Source organism: Gadus chalcogrammus, chromosome 16, assembly GCF_026213295.1.
Source record: "Gadus chalcogrammus isolate NIFS_2021 chromosome 16, NIFS_Gcha_1.0, whole genome shotgun sequence".
NCBI classification, from domain to species: domain Eukaryota; kingdom Metazoa; phylum Chordata; class Actinopteri; order Gadiformes; family Gadidae; genus Gadus; species Gadus chalcogrammus.
Window position 1 is genome coordinate 16713002 of NC_079427.1, and position 15815 is coordinate 16728816.

Genomic DNA, 15815 nt, shown 5'->3' on the forward strand with positions numbered 1-15815 from the left:
TTTTACTACCATCTGCAGGGACCCAGCAGGGACTAAGTTTAATCAAGTTCATTTTTAATAGGGCTCCCCAGAAGAAAAACAACTTGTTAGCCAGGGTAAGGAGTCGCAGATTTTCATTTTCCATTTTGTATCGTCATATTGATCCTGTTGAATGTGGCCTGATGAAAACAAGGTGCAATGTCATACATTTGCACATTCAGGTCTTCAATTGCCATGTGTCTGCTGCGCTGAGTCTGGGAGTACAGGCACAGGAGGGACAGACTCTCTTGTCGCACCGCCATGTGTTCCGAGGCTAGACAGTCCACGATGGACTGGCTGGAGACGGTGCACGCCATCAGCGTTTTCTGGTTTTCATCTGAAGTACATTGAATCAATGTGGATGTGGACGTGGAGAGACAGACACACAAAGCATCAGTTATATTCTTTGAGTGGGGAGTGACGCCACACTTGCTCATCTCACACACAAACACACACGCACACACACATGCACAAAAACAAAAGAATAGTGAGAAAATAAATTATATTACCAGCCAATATTCATTCACTCATATTCTCATGATGAGAATATGGATAATTGCAATTCAATTGCAAGAATCGCTTTTGCAATTACAATCACAATATTGCCAAAGCGTCATGCATGTTCTATGTATTTAGCATCAGCATACACAGAAATGAACGAAAGAAACGGGTTAATGAAATATGAAAACTCTCTCGCCCACACACACACGCACATCTTGACTCAAAAGAAACACGAGGACTTAATCACAGGGGAGGCATCAGATCAGCTCCTTGACAGGCTGTGTAATAACACAATGGCGTAATTAAGCATATACGGCCCTTCAAGCGTCTCTCCCTTCATGATCCTGCCCACCTGAACATGGTGGGAACGAATCGTCGCTCGACTGAAAGGGTCCGCGGGGGTGGCTGTTGGGGGGGGGGGGTGGGGTGAAGGGGAAGGGAAATGAAGTATATAACTTAAAAATCCACCAACCGTTTCCACTGCAAATCACCCGCCATAATCTCAGCAGCGAAGCACACAGCTCTGGGGCGCACAAAGTCCTCGAACCACGGGACAAACCGCTGGGGAGGAATTTGAGGAGGGAGTTCTCAGTGAAGGAGCTCGTCGGAAGAGGTCGCCAACCTTAATAATAAAAACCTAAATGTCCCATGAAAAGGCGGGTGGGTGTCAGGCAGTGCACTGACGAACTACAATGATCGACGACGACCATTAAATGAATGAACACGTGAAAGCACAGTGAGACCACCGTGTAGATAAAAGCAAATAAACGACGTAACAAACATAGTTTGACAATATCACCAAATAGTCAGTCTAAAGGTTGGCCATCAGTGCATAAACACAAACAATTATATCAGCAAATAAAAATGAGGCAGGAAAAGGGAACTGAGAGACACAATGTAAATAAAAACAGATACGCACAAACGATAAATGGTATAAGGAAAAGCGGAAAAGTTTGACAATATCACCAAATAGTCAGAAGGTTTGTTCAGTGCATGAACAAATTATACAGCGTTTTGGGCGGGGGAGTTAATACAGAACACCTTGAGTGCAGATTAGGCTAATTGCAGAAAGGAATATAAAAAGACCCATGGTTCTTTGGATCTTGAGCCTGGGCTGTTTCCAGCAGCGAGGCCGAGGGCATTAGTTCATGCTTCCTTTTGAGTGTGGTAGGAGTGTGATACAGCTCGCCTGCGTTGGGCAAGACTGATGTGGCCCTTCACTCAACACGTTGCCTCTTGAAGATCTCGGTAAGATGTGGCTCCCCCTCATTCTATTAACCACTGTCGGCCATTTCATCATGCTTGACACTTCCAATCCCATTACACAATCAGATCGGACAACTTTCTGAGACGCTCCATTTCCGGGGGCCTTGAATGATGTCCGGGACGTTGGGATCAAGTGACGGACAATACTATCCTGGTCCTAATCGGACATAGGGGAAACATAATCACCCCCCAGCCTCCTTCCCGCCCTTTTGGAGTGAATCTTTTTTGGGTTTCAGGGACGAAAAAAAAACACAAATTCTGAGTCGCCTCGCTCATTTGTTTTTTAAAAGTCATTGAGTAGGAGAGACACGTACCAAGGCAAGGACAAAATACCCTGCTTTTATAGAGTTAAAGAGTTGACCGGCCTTCTACTCGTTGGGCAGCCGTTGTGCAGTCATCGTCAGTCAGAGCCCCTGTGAGAGCTGTCATCTGCCCACCACACCCCCCCTCTGGCCCACTTCCTCTTACCTCCTTACTGTGTCAATGCTGATGACGATGCTGAATCCATTATTCAGCCGGAAGAGGGTCTGACCAGTACCTGTGTGACAGAGAACGCTCAATGATCGGTCATGAACAGCAAGAACTCCTGAATCCTCAGTGGAGAAGTCTACAGCACACACAACTACCTGCCTTCCAGACACCAGTTTTTGTTGTTTTATTCATTGTGGAGGTTCAGTTGTAGTTTTATTTTGGTCGTTCTTCCAACACATAGGGCCCTATTTTAACGGTCTGAAACGCAAGTGGGAAGCGCAAAGCGCAAGTATCTTTGTGGGCGGTTCTACGGCGCTATCGCTATTTTACAGGCGGATAAATGACGCTTGCGCCGCGGCGCAAGTGTCAAAAGGGTTGGTCTGAAGCAGCCTAATTACCCGTAGGTGTGGTTTGGGCGTAACGTGCAAAAAACGAATGAGAGTGCCAGCTCCCATCCCCTTTAAGAGCCATGAGCGCATTTGAATCGGACGAGTTGATACAGCGCGTCTGCAGTCTCCGATGAGACAGATGCACATGAATATCAAACTGCAAATGGCTTAGTTTATTGCCAAATAATATGGCCTAATTCACACATGGAATAAGGGGTTTTCTTCCACAACTTCAGAAATACTGAGTCCTCAAATAAATTTCGGCAAAGAAAACGTATGATAGGCTATATAACATATGATATGCGGTAACTGTGGTTCTATTTAATGATATACGCAATACATTATAAACATTGTTTCTTATCAGTATTGTATGCTATCCTAATATGCATGTGTCCCCGCTGTAATAGACATTGCCATTGATTGTATTATGCGTTACGTTGCGTTGCGTTACGTTTTAGTTTGCCCAAGTGAAGGAGTTCAAGTAGGCCTACCTCGGGGTCTTGTACGCGAGTGAGGGAACTATGGAGCGTGAGATTGGCCGGAGAATCGGAGCAGCGGGGGCGGTATTGCGTTCGCTTTACCGCACCGTTGTTACGAAAAGAGAGCTGAGCCGCAAGGCAAAGCTCTCGATCTACCGGTCGATCTTCGTTCCTATCCTCACCTATGGTCATGATGAGGGTTGGGTGATGACCGAAAGGACGAGATCGCGGGTACAAGCGGCCGAGATGAGTTTTCTCAGAAGGGTGGCTGGCGTCTCCCTTAGGGATAGGGTGAGAAGCACAGCCATCCGTGAGGAACTCGGATTAGAGCCGCTGCTCCTTTACTAAGAAAGGAGTCATCTGAGGTGGTTCGGGCATCTGGTAACGATGCCCCCTGGGCGCCTTCCTTGGGAGGTGTTTCAGGCACGTCCAGTGGGGAGGAGACCTCGGGGAAGACCCAGGACTAGGTGGAGAGATTATATCTCAACACTGGCCTGGGAACGCCTCGGGATCCCCCCGTCAGAGCTGGTCAATGTGGCCCGGGAAAGGGAAGTCTGGGGCCCCCTGCTTGAGCTGCTCCCCCCGCGACCCGACCCCGGATAAGCGGACGAAGATGAGATGATGATGAGAGTGTTTAGTTTGCGTTGGTTTAAACAGAGCACACACGCGCGCCCGCATTCGTTCATTATTTTTAACACTCACTCGCGGTAAAACAATGTTTTTCACGATCAAATAGGCCTACCCATCAATCCTAAAAGTTATGGGCATGTAGGCCTACACGATGTCTGTGTCAAGAAAATATGTGTTTGCGGTACGGTTTTTGCAGATGCATTGATTTAAAAGTACAACTTATTACCGCTGCATCAGCTGTTCTTTCCCAAATAATTTACCAAGAATATGCGGCTAGGTAGATGAGAGAAGCAAAGTGTATGCGCGAGGTGCACAAGCAATCCGTATGCATCGCATGCGCATGTATGCATGCGCCCTTAAAATAGCATCTGAACAACGCGCCACTGACTTTAAACCAGGTATTTCCTGGTCAGTAGCGCAATGGTATTCAGAGACTGCAAAATACCGTTTGCGCCAGAACACGCCTCCTCCTTCCGCCGAACCGCCCCTTGGGGCGCATGATCAATCCCTAATTTACCGGCGAGTGGCGCTGGTGAGAAAAGAACGCTCTGCGCCAGTTGTAAACTAGCAACGACACATGCGCCAGTGACTAAGTCACTTGCGCCGGATGCAAGATAGGGCCCATAATCTTTTCAAATAAAGACATTTTATTATGAAGCTTAATTTGCCCACTAGTTCAAGGACAGCGTCGGTCTGGCTTATCAATCCATTGTAACCGAGCCTCCTGGCATCCCCAAAACATCCGTTGCCGATATCCTTTGTTAAACGGACATCCTCGCCACACTTTGTGTTATGGGTGCTTGCATGGGATTTCACTGATATGAGGTCAACAAATGCCTTACTGACAGTCGCACATGGATTCCGATGGATGAAAGTGCAGTATTGCCATTGTTTACAGGCACGTGGAAAATAAATGGTCTCCGGCAGATTCTGTACAAGGAGGGCAATTTCACAAATGATAAATGATAACATGTGTCTTGACGATACGTTTACGGGGGTTTGATCATCCACACCGGTTTTGTCCTTTACTGTGAGATCTCCCTACTAGAATGAGTATGAAAAAGGAGTTGAAACAGAGCTTGAAACCAGCAGACAGCAGACCGGTGACCGGGCTGTGCTTTGAGGGGAAGGAATCTGTCAAGTCAACGCTGGCATTACCATTCCTCCTCTCCCTAGAGCCTTGCTCTCTTTTCATTTTGTGCAGCTTGTTGTGCCTTTTCATGACACAGAGAGAGAGAGAGAGAGAGAGAGAGAGAGAGAGAGAGAGAGAGAGAGAGAGAGAGAGAGAGAGAGAGAGAGAGAGAGAATCAAGTTACAGAATACAATCGGTGACGAATACATTAATGATGAAACCAAAACCGATGAATGAATCAGAGCCGGAAGCATGTGGTGTACAATTTTCCAGCACTGGAAGAAGCCAATGCATACAAGCAAAAGACTGTGTACATGGTGTGGGAGAAGTAAACAGTGAGCTACTAACTGACAATACAACGTATGCAGTTTGCACAAACATGACAGTTCTTCGCACCTTGACAAACTTAGTAGTACTAGGGTTGGGCGATTAATCAAATTTTGATTGCGATTTTGATTTTAGCTGGATACATATCGGTACATTATTTTAGATTTGAACATTTTCTATTTGACAATTTTGCGTATTTTTTTAGGTTCTCAGTAACAAAGTGTTTTTTCGGAGGGACATGCTGAACAAATACATAATGTTTTCAAACTCCAAAATAATCATTTGAATAAAGTGATTTCAATATTGACCAAAATAACCGTGATTCTGACTTTTTCCATAATCGAGCAGCCCTAACTAGTACTGTCAACCAATATGGACAAGCCAACCGTAGGGGATGGCCAAAATGGCAAAAAGAAAAACACAACCCTGCAATATCCGTATTTGAGTTTCCATGTCAAGTTGTCTTCTTAAGTTAGAATACAATAAATCTCCAGTCTAATTTCAAGTGCAGAGACCCTGTGCACCGAGACACAAGTGCTACAGCAAGTGTACAGAACCGCTGTGAAACAGACGAGGACGCTTATAAAACTACTTGACAGAGAGCATTGTGAGAGCTGCTTGGACCCCTTGTTGGGTTTTATGTCTGCTGAGCAACTGTGCCTTTTCAACTACTGGAAAAATGGACTCGTTTTGGAATCATCGTACAACTCTGCAATGCTTAAAGCAATCGCAGAGTGTGGCTAAGTGTTATCTAAAAGATTTAAGGAAAGGAGACTTGAGATTGCAACGCCAATAGGGAAATTTCCTGCAATCATAGCTTTGGGATTTCAGAGACTTTTCCTGCTAATTAAATTAACAAGGTGTTTTTTCCCCTCTGGTGTATCTTCATCCAGAATGTTTTCCCGTGTCTGTGCTCCGTGCTTGTGCATACGCTTGTCCTGCTGTTCAGTTTCATTGATACCTTACCCACAATAGCACTACACTTACACATCATCGATCAATGAAGATACAGCTCAGGTTCTCTGACATTAATCCAATTCATTCTGGGCTTTGTTTACCATTTGGAATTGAAACCAAACAACCTCAAACACAACAATTCACTAAGTTTGGCCCAGAATTGTTGAATCCTTTGAACCAGATACCCGGATAAAATATGCACACACAGAAGCCTTACTCAGAGCAACCCTCACCGGATCCCTACCCTGGCTTTTTGTTGTGGCGCTCAGTGCAATCACTGGGATTACTACAGGGACCCCTGTCTTCCCCTACTTTTGCGAATGGAGGCCTCTCTTCCCCGATCCATCCCCCTAGATGTGGGCCTGTAGCCCCTAGGCTACTGACAACTCACTGTTTTACACTATCACTGTCACTGTGTTTGTGACACTATACTTTAAGTGTATCGCTATTCTACTGATGCCTGTATTTCCCATATGCTGTCAATTATGTGAACCAGCTAATATCAGTGTTTAAAACTGTGATGTACATTAACTTGTTTTTTGTAAACATTATTTGCCAAATAGATAAAATGTATAATCATGCAATTTTTTATGAATTAGTTGACACACACACACACACACACACACACACACACACACACACACACACACACACACACACACACACACACACACACACACACACACACACACACACACACACACACACACACACACACACACACACACACACACACACACACACACACACACACAGGTTCCTTGTGAAGGGTGGGGTGTCCAAAGAGTAATTGTGGGATTATGGTCAACAACAAAGGGGTCAGGTGGATGAAACAGCCACGGTGCACAATCTGGTGTTTTCACTCTGGAAGTGAAAGAGCCGTGAACGTTTTCAAGTAAAAAATGAGGTTGTCATCGTGTAATGTAAGCAACTGTAAGCCGTTCAATGAATCCTATCGGACAGATGTTGTAAAGTCAACTGAGAATTTTCTTTTTGAGAGGCATAGCACATACTTTATCATCTCATATTTGCAGATATGGGTAGTAAAGCGTCATATTTACTCTGTTACATAGTATTCACTTTCACTCACGTATATTTGTGAAAACATTCTTGTTCATTTTACTGTGCTTACGGCTACATTCCACTAGTTCTCTCAGAGAGATTCAGTCAAAGAGACTGACTGGTGTTTGCATTCACCAATCAAACATAACCAGTCAGAGTAGTAGTGATGGTGGTAGTAGCGTAAGTATGACCAAAAAGAACAAAGCGGTGTGAAAATGGACGTAAGCGCGATGAGCAGCTGAGCGCTAAAATGCAACACAGGGAAGAGCAGGACAATAAACGCTGTGCAAGGTAATGAAGACACAAGATGCCCTTTGCAGGGTGTGAAGATGTGAATGGCATCTTCACTGTGTTAACATGTTTTTAAGGATTCACGTGTTCCTGTCCGGCTGTTAGCCCTGTAATAGTCTGCAGCTGTGGCTCATAGGTTAATTGAGCCACACCCATTCTGGTGCTCCTTAAGAGGGCCAGAGTTCTAGACTGGAGGGAGGCTTGAGTTGTGCAAGTGACTCGACTGTTGTGGTATTGTTTTTAGGTAAAAATATGTTTTTACCAACAACATTGTGTGTCGAGGAAACTCTTTTTCACACAGGGCTTACAGTGATGAACGACTCATTGACGCATGTCAATGTGTCATTGATGTGGGTTAGCAAGGCAACGCCTCTTGAGAATTTTTCATGAAACTCTGCATGGTAAGGTTTAAGTTGACATTGTGAAACGTAGCATAGCCTCATTTATAAAAAACATTTGCCTAGTGACATTGGAATGTCTTGAATGGATATCCACTATAGGGGGAGATCTAGCCTGTCGTCCTCAATGAGTAGACCCGTGTTAAAGCGACACTTGCGTGAGATTAAATGCATACAGATGAGTTCCATTGCAAGCTCATAAATGCCAATGAATGTCAATATTTATATTTGCTAAATTTATATTCCACAAGCATTTATAAAACATAATTTGGAAATCTGGATATTTACGAACATCTTGCTACGAATTATTTGAATAACTACTTTGACATCTTCTTGAGTCATTATCAATTTAACGTAACAATAATTTTACCTGATATCTACTCTACCCACCTGTATGTGTTAGAGAGATTATTGGGGAAATAGTATTTTCCTGAAATAAAGAGAATATAGAAATAAAAATTCTAATGCCGTCATAAAAAGCTACTTCAACTCCCAATTGACGTGCACTTTCCCAAATGTTACCCTCAAATTCTCATTCAAATAAGAGCTAGTTTGATGCTGTACATTTCTTGAAGCATGCCAGATAAGTCAATTTAGAAAATACTAATCAAGCCGACTAGTAATTTAATGGTAATCCTGTGAAGTCATTAGGGAGAAATATGAAGAGCAAAATTAGTTTATAAAACCATATAAACAGCTACAACTTGCTTAGAATATGTAAAATGTAATATCGGTGGCTATTTCCTAGATCAGTTGGCTTGGCAAACCGATGTACTGTGTAAGCCGGTAATGAGATATACTCTATTTAAACACCAACATTTGAATGTCATCCCAAATGTAAATCCACCAATTTAATTTGCCGTCATTTAATGTTCAATCATCGCTTCCTCTCTCTGAAATGCTTTAGCTGTAAATATGCTATTTATTCTCCCAAACCCTATTACCATTGTACTTGGTCTCGCTCAGCCACTTCCTTAATATCATAGGAAGAGGCAAACCTCTGGCCTGTGAAGGACACAGGGAAAAGATAGCTACAAACAAGATGGCATTTGAAGCATGAGGCTGTTAGATTAGGCCCCAATCTATACATGCAGCCCTAACAGGCCCAAAGCATCAGTATTACGACATTTACGGTAGTCGCTTTTCCAATAGACTTATTCCCTAAGATACAATAAACGAGTAATAACTTTTTTTTACCATTACTTCTGTTGCTTAACTGTTCTTTGCCCATTGGCTCCCGAAGCAGAACACAATATTTGCCTTTTGACCATGGGTTTACAAGAACTATTGGAAAACATTCTCAGTGGGACGAGCAAATGGACCATGAAGAGCGATCAATAACGACCATGGTAAGGACTCTCTTTCACCTCCGTTTTTGTAGGCATCGACAAATTGACCGTTACCCACAACAAACAGACTTTTTAATTTGATGTTTCACCTTTCGCCCAGTGTTGAAAAGTCTCCCTCAGCCACTCATGTATAAACAAATGAGGCAGTATAGAAAGTCAATGTGACCAGCCTAGCTAATGGTATCCCTCCTTTTCTCTTCCCTCTTTTGACCTAATGGGGCTCCCTCTCTCTCTTTTTGCAAAAATTCTGACTCTGTAGGCCTTAGAAGACAAGGAACCTGTGGCAACCAGTTGAGCAGGTAGTCGAACAACATGAGAGGGAGAACGTATCAAAGAAAATGATTGGAGAGGATGTCCCCATAGTGCACTCACAGTCAGTAATGGCTTTCGAAAGAAGTTCCAGCCCTCCGCAGTAGTATAGGGGGCTCTGGTTGGGCCTTGAGAGTTTATCCAGCAGCTGAGGCACTGTGGAGGCCTTCTGTCCTCCCCTGTCAAACTCCTCTGTGGCACTTAACTCCTGCCTCTCTCGCTCCTCCTCCCATTCCAGCTGAGTCAGGTATTCTGCAAGGAAGAAGATGAAAGATGCAAAAAAAGATGGTATCAGAGGTAGATGAGCCATCATGTCCCCTCCCCCTACTTAGTAGGCTAGGCCTCCTATGAAGCCGTCTTCCCCCCACCATCTTCCATCACTGACCTTACCTCAGTAATGAATTATCAATGTAACGCTACTTTCTAACCCCCCCCCCCGAAAGAAACTGTCATTTTCCTGACAAATGCCAAAGAAATAATTACACAGAGCATAGTATAAAATAATATACCTTTAATTTTTTCATACACCCATTTACATTTCACAGCTCACTCAAATTCAAACCAGACTTGCTAAATGCCCTGGCAAAAACAGTCAGAAGTACTAACTTTTAAAATGTATATTGAACACAATCCCTCTTATCGTCCTAAATGTCCCTTTCACTGGAATAATTTAAGGAGTTGGATGATTGCGAGACCATGAAAAGTGTTAAAAGGGGAGAAAAGTGAAAAGAGGATGTCTCCTTTATGGTTTGGTCATAAAAATCAGAATTAGTTTCTTTGACAATGTGAAAGCATTTAAAGAATAATAATGAAACTATTTGGGAATAGAGAAATTTTTGTCACCTATAATAACAAAGAATATCCCCCGACCACACCCCCCACCCCTGCCTCACGTCACATTTGCAATGGTCTGACATTATAAGGCCTAAGGAGTGAGGACAGAACTTGCAATATGTTTCCAACATTAACTTTCTTATCTCTTACGCACTGCTGTGCATGTTATTGTTAAACTTCTCTTTACCGTTCACCATTTTTCGCCTCTCAGGTTCAATTTCCACAATCTTTTCATAGCAGTTTCTTGCCTGCGAAAAAAAAAGAGATTTTTTTTTGGTACATCACCATTGTAATAGGATAGGTTGTTGTTCTCCCCTGATGTCTTCCAGGACCATGGAAATCAATAGGACTGTGGCATCAGCAATGTGTACTCTCTCAGCACGAATAAGTGGCCAGGAGAAATGTAAAACCATGATAGGAAGTAAACCATGCATTCTGCAGTATTTACATTCTAATTACCATTTGCCAGGTGCCAGTAAGATATTGCTTTGCCAAGATTTACCACTAAGGATTTCAGAAAGCTGCAGGATATGCTTGACCGAACATTGATATACATATCGCAATTATTATAATTGAGATTTAAAAAAAAAACAGATGTATTGCAGATGTCAGGTGACTGTATTTCAGAGAGAGATTGGTATATATAGATTGATATATGTACAATGATAAAATGTGGGGGAGGGATTTGTTTTAATGAGGGGTGATCATGCTCACCTCTTTATAATTCCGTAGGCCAACATATGCTTTGCCCATGTGTACATAAGCTTTGAGGCATCTCTCATTGCACTGACAGACCGGGCAGAAAGTAAGAGAAACAGGGAGAGGTTACATATATATTTTAACACACACACAACATTTCTATCCTGCCAGTTATGTTTTACAAGTTGTTTTATACGGTCCCACTGATTGAAGACACGTTATGAAGTTCAACGGAACATATGAGCTACACGTGAACTGTTATGTTTGATTACATTGTTCAACATGAAACTAACAGATGCTTTAAAGAGCCTATTTATCATAGCAAACGGTGTATTCACATTTTCTCTGAAATCTTTACTGCCTAGAGGCAATCAAGTACAAGAGAAGGAATACCAAATTCCTTATTCTTTCATCCATAATCCATATTCATAAATAATTTCCCTCTGGGATTATTAAAGTATTTATCTATCTATCTATCTATCTATCTATCCAACCTGAAAAGCTCATCATCGAGCGATGCAGTGCAATGAGTGCAGCCTTGTGTAAAAAATACAAAAACCAATACCCATTATTAGATCTCTGCAACACCAAACCTTAGGTCCTCTGAGTACCCAGGATTACAGAAACTTTGGCTTGAGATGACACCATGAAAAATGAGGTATCAACTGAGCGACCTGCAGTTTCCTAAGTAGAGCTCACCTTCAGGGCCCATTCGCAGTCACTGACGGCCTTGTTGAACTCTCCCAGCTTAATATAGGCCTATAGGAAGGTATTGTTCAGCGTTAGACAACGTTAAGTAATCGCTAACAAACCACAGTGAATAAATCTGACGGCAGGAGGTAAAGCACGTGATTCTTAAGCAGGGATATTAGGTCGTTGTGTGGGCAAAAATGGTGCAGTGAAGTATTTCCGTCAATAGGGAAAAAAATTTAGATTTTAAAAGCAGAGCATTCAATTCTGACCCCATTCCTCTAACTGTACACTACTTGAGACAAGTCTGTTTGGCAGAAGACATCAGAAACACTGTGGCTCATTAATGAAGGAGTAAAATCTGCACTCAAAGAAACGAGTTGAACCCCTTGGGGTTAGCTCAACACTGCTCCTCCTCCTGCAAAAGAAAGTTTGACCAGACACTCGACAGGTGTGATCAGACCTTCCTGCTGATCAGCCACTCAACAGGTACTGGACTCACATCTCCTCATGTAAAAACAAAAACAATCGACAGGGCACCAAGTCTCAAACAGGTTGATTCATTAATTGAAGGCATCTTAAGATTAACCTGTGCTCTGTTGGTGTATAGTGGCTGCATGTCACGTAATTCTGCCAGCCCATCACTGTAAAACTCCACGGCCAGTTGGAAGTCTTGTCGGGTATAAGCTTTGTTTCCTTTGTCTTTGAGTTCTGCGGCAAAAACCAAAGTGGACGTTATGTGCATGTAGCAATACGGTTTGATTGACACCAGCAATGAAAGTGGGTTTTATCTCAATACAAAAAAACTAGGGAACAGATGTTTACAAACCGTTTGCCCTTTCCTCCTTAGCTCTCCTTCTCTGAATCCTGTCTTCCACATCTCTCTCCAGACTCTTCATGTAACTCTCTTAACGCCAACATATTCATAAGATCCATTAGTACAGATGCAGTAGGCTTAATGCCCTTTTAAAAAAATATCCATAAATTCACTTAGCATCAGGCTCTCTAAATGCTTATTGTTAAACAGTTGAAAGCAGTCAAAAAATATTCCATTTCATCAGTCAAAAAACCTGTGTTTTGCGTTAAAATCTCAAAGATACCCATTTCAGTTTATTTGGCGCCATCTATGGCGAGAAAAAAGTTATACGCACTACACACACAAGTGAGTTGAAGTATGAGTTTGTGGCTCTGTCTATCATCTCTGGTGGAACAACAACTGATGGGTGATATAAATCCCATCACTCACTGCACAGCTTGGGATTTGAATACATGTCGGGAATGTCTCCACTGTTCCATTTATAATCCTGCAAGGGCATTTATCACTGGGCCAAAGACTATATCCCCATGTGTTACTTCACTCTGTGATAGACAGTGACTTAACTGACATTCATTTAAATATAAATATTTGGAGATCTCAAATTGGATGAAATAAGGGCTCCGACGCTCTGCTCTGCATAATAATGTCAAAGGCCATCATTTGTATATCAGAAATAATATGTAGGTGATTTTTTTTTTGGGAGGGGAAATGTAAAGAGTTTTCCAGTATCTGAGGTTCCCTACAGGGTTGCTAATGACGATCATGATGATCATGCTGATGTTGGGGAACGCGTTTCTCTTAAAGTGAGACAAAGACATGAATGTCAGTTGAAGGTAGGTACCGTTTTCTAAAATGAGCATGCACTGGAAGTCCTTTAGCACAGCTCTTCCGTCTTGTCTGCCTCCAGCATGCCATCATTTGCTGCTCTCCATTTTTTCACCACATATTGTTCAATGTCGACACATAAGGTCACATTGTTGTTACAGGTTAATGAGCTCATCCACCTATAACAAGGGGTGGAAAGTTTCCCTATTTGCTTTCTTATTATAACTATGTGGATTTTATGTTGAATTTAAGGGACAGCCCATTTATATTATATTACACTCTAATTAGGCTAACGTATACATATTCAATTGATTTAATATGCATTGTGCAAGTGAAGTAAATGGATATTCAACTTCATTGCAGTGTTAGGTGCCATTTGTCTTCAAACATCTCAAATAAGATTTCCTTACATTTTGACACGTTTGACAACATTTTATTTTTCCTTAAATTCTGAGCCATGAAATGTAGCATTAGCACACACACAAAACCACAGGCTGGGAAAGTCTAGGAGAGATTCTGGTTCTCACTGTCACTCATTGAGTGTAGGACAATTATTAGAAATTGAAGCAGAACTTGATGCAGACGGACATTTACTGGCAGGTTTGCACATAGAATGTGAATACAGTTGAAAGCTTCTTGTTCTTGGAGTGCAATTAGCATCTTAGATTCACAGCAGGGACATGCATGTTGCATTCCAGCCTTCTTCATACAGCTATGGAGTATGATTTGTACCGCTCATGAAATCATGGCAATATATAAAGGTGTTTTTGCTGTAATTAGGAAGAGGCCAGTTTACTCACCTGCATCTACATCTGAGCTGTACTGAGGGGGACACTGAAAGACACGGGGGGACAGGGGGTGGGCAAGAGTGAAAACCGAATGACAGGGCAGCATGTTAAAATGAACTGCGTATGGGGTATATGGTGGCATAATAATAATAATAATAATAAATGAAATTTATATAGCGCTTAATATGGTACTCTAAGACGCTTAGACGGCATAGGCGAATGTGTTTGTCTACCATGATAGCAGGGGGGGATGTGGTGGAGGGATTCGTGTTGATGGTTGTCCGGTTGATGACAGTCCTGCACGAGCCGTCGCCCTCCCCATCCTCCAGAGCGGCGAGGTAGCGGTCCGCCCTCTCCGCTGCCGCGTGCTGCTGGGCTTCATCGGTATCAGCCCTATGCAGCTCGTTCACCAGTTCGCCTGTGTTCAACCAGAGAAAGACTCTTCAATGAGTGACTATTCATTTACTGCCTGCATTTGTATTTCCTATCATCGAGTAAGTGTAGTTTCTGTTCAGCAAAAACAGGGAGGGGTGGGGCGCTCTCAGTCCAAAGAAGTGATCAGGACAGGCTCGATGTCGCGTTACGATTGTAAAACGACTGTAAAACAAAAGTACCATACGTGCATTTCAGCTGTTTCAACTACAGCGGAAGATATCGAGGTGATTTCCGCCGCCCTATAACACACCAATACGTTACTTACTTATTGTGTCAACGTTTTTGAGGAAACTCTCTAAGTCCTTTCTTTGGTCCATCATGAAGTGGGGGAGAGTCAACCCTTTGTTGTAACCACGACAGTCGTAGGCATGGTGACAGACAGTGCACACATATGACAGGAGAGGGTACAACAATGGAGAGCCCAGTGTCCCACAGGCTCCCGGGTGTAAACCAGCAGGGTAGCCGCTTGAAAAGTTAACTTACAGCCATACAACTGTTAATGTATACAACTGTAGCCATTCAAAATCCTGTCCCGTATTAAGTACTCTACCATTGCTAATCAGTTCATTCAACTAGCTTCCGTATTCAACATGTATGTTTACAAAGGAAAACGTGACGTTGAGCCGTCGTAGAAGAGTAAGCGTTGTCTTGCCCTCAGTAGCAGATCAACACTGCCTCCGTGTGGTTGTCATCGGTTTTCCAAAATCTGAGAGAGAGAGAGAGAGAGAGAGAGAGAGAGAGAGAGAGAGAGAGAGAGAGAGAGAGAGAGAGAGAGAGAGAGAGAGAGAGAGAGAGAGAGAGAGAGAGAGAGAGAGGAGAGAGAGAGAGAGAGAGAGAGAGAGAGAGAGAGAGAGAGAGAGAGAGAGAGAGAGAGAGAGAGAGAGAGAGAGAGAGAGAGAGAGAGAGAGAGAGAGAGAGAGAGAGAGAGAGAGAGAGAGAGAGAGAGAGAGAGAGAGAGAGAGAGAGAGAGAGAGAGAGAGAGAGAGAGAGAGAGAGAGAGAGAGAGAGAGAGAGAGAGAGAGAGAGAGAGAGAGAGAGAGAGAGAGAGAGAGAGAGAGAGAGAGAGATACGCCGAAAGATGTAAGACACGTCTCTATTGGCCAGTCTCGATCGGAGTGACAGCTTGGCAACATCCGAAAAGCCGCTGC

The 15815-nt window shown here is 43.0% G+C and overlaps 1 protein-coding gene across 1 annotated transcript in view; it reads right to left on the reverse strand.

Annotated features, from left to right (window-relative positions):
- The window catches only part of ttc12 (tetratricopeptide repeat domain 12), a 28533-nt gene extending 13218 nt beyond the window's left edge, over window positions 1–15315 (reverse strand). The window contains exons 1-12 of the mRNA XM_056611409.1: window positions 14933–15315; window positions 14466–14650; window positions 14245–14278; window positions 12632–12709; window positions 12392–12513; window positions 11812–11871; window positions 11128–11199; window positions 10601–10661; window positions 9643–9831; window positions 2254–2323; window positions 992–1080; window positions 187–355 (exon numbers count right to left, since the gene is read on the reverse strand). Of these exons, the coding sequence (XP_056467384.1) occupies window positions 187–355; window positions 992–1080; window positions 2254–2323; window positions 9643–9831; window positions 10601–10661; window positions 11128–11199; window positions 11812–11871; window positions 12392–12513; window positions 12632–12709; window positions 14245–14278; window positions 14466–14650; window positions 14933–14987 (1184 nt within the window). The 5' untranslated portion in view covers window positions 14988–15315. The remainder of the gene's footprint in view (window positions 1–186; window positions 356–991; window positions 1081–2253; window positions 2324–9642; window positions 9832–10600; window positions 10662–11127; window positions 11200–11811; window positions 11872–12391; window positions 12514–12631; window positions 12710–14244; window positions 14279–14465; window positions 14651–14932) is intronic.
- Between the last annotated feature and the right edge of the window lie 500 nt (window positions 15316–15815).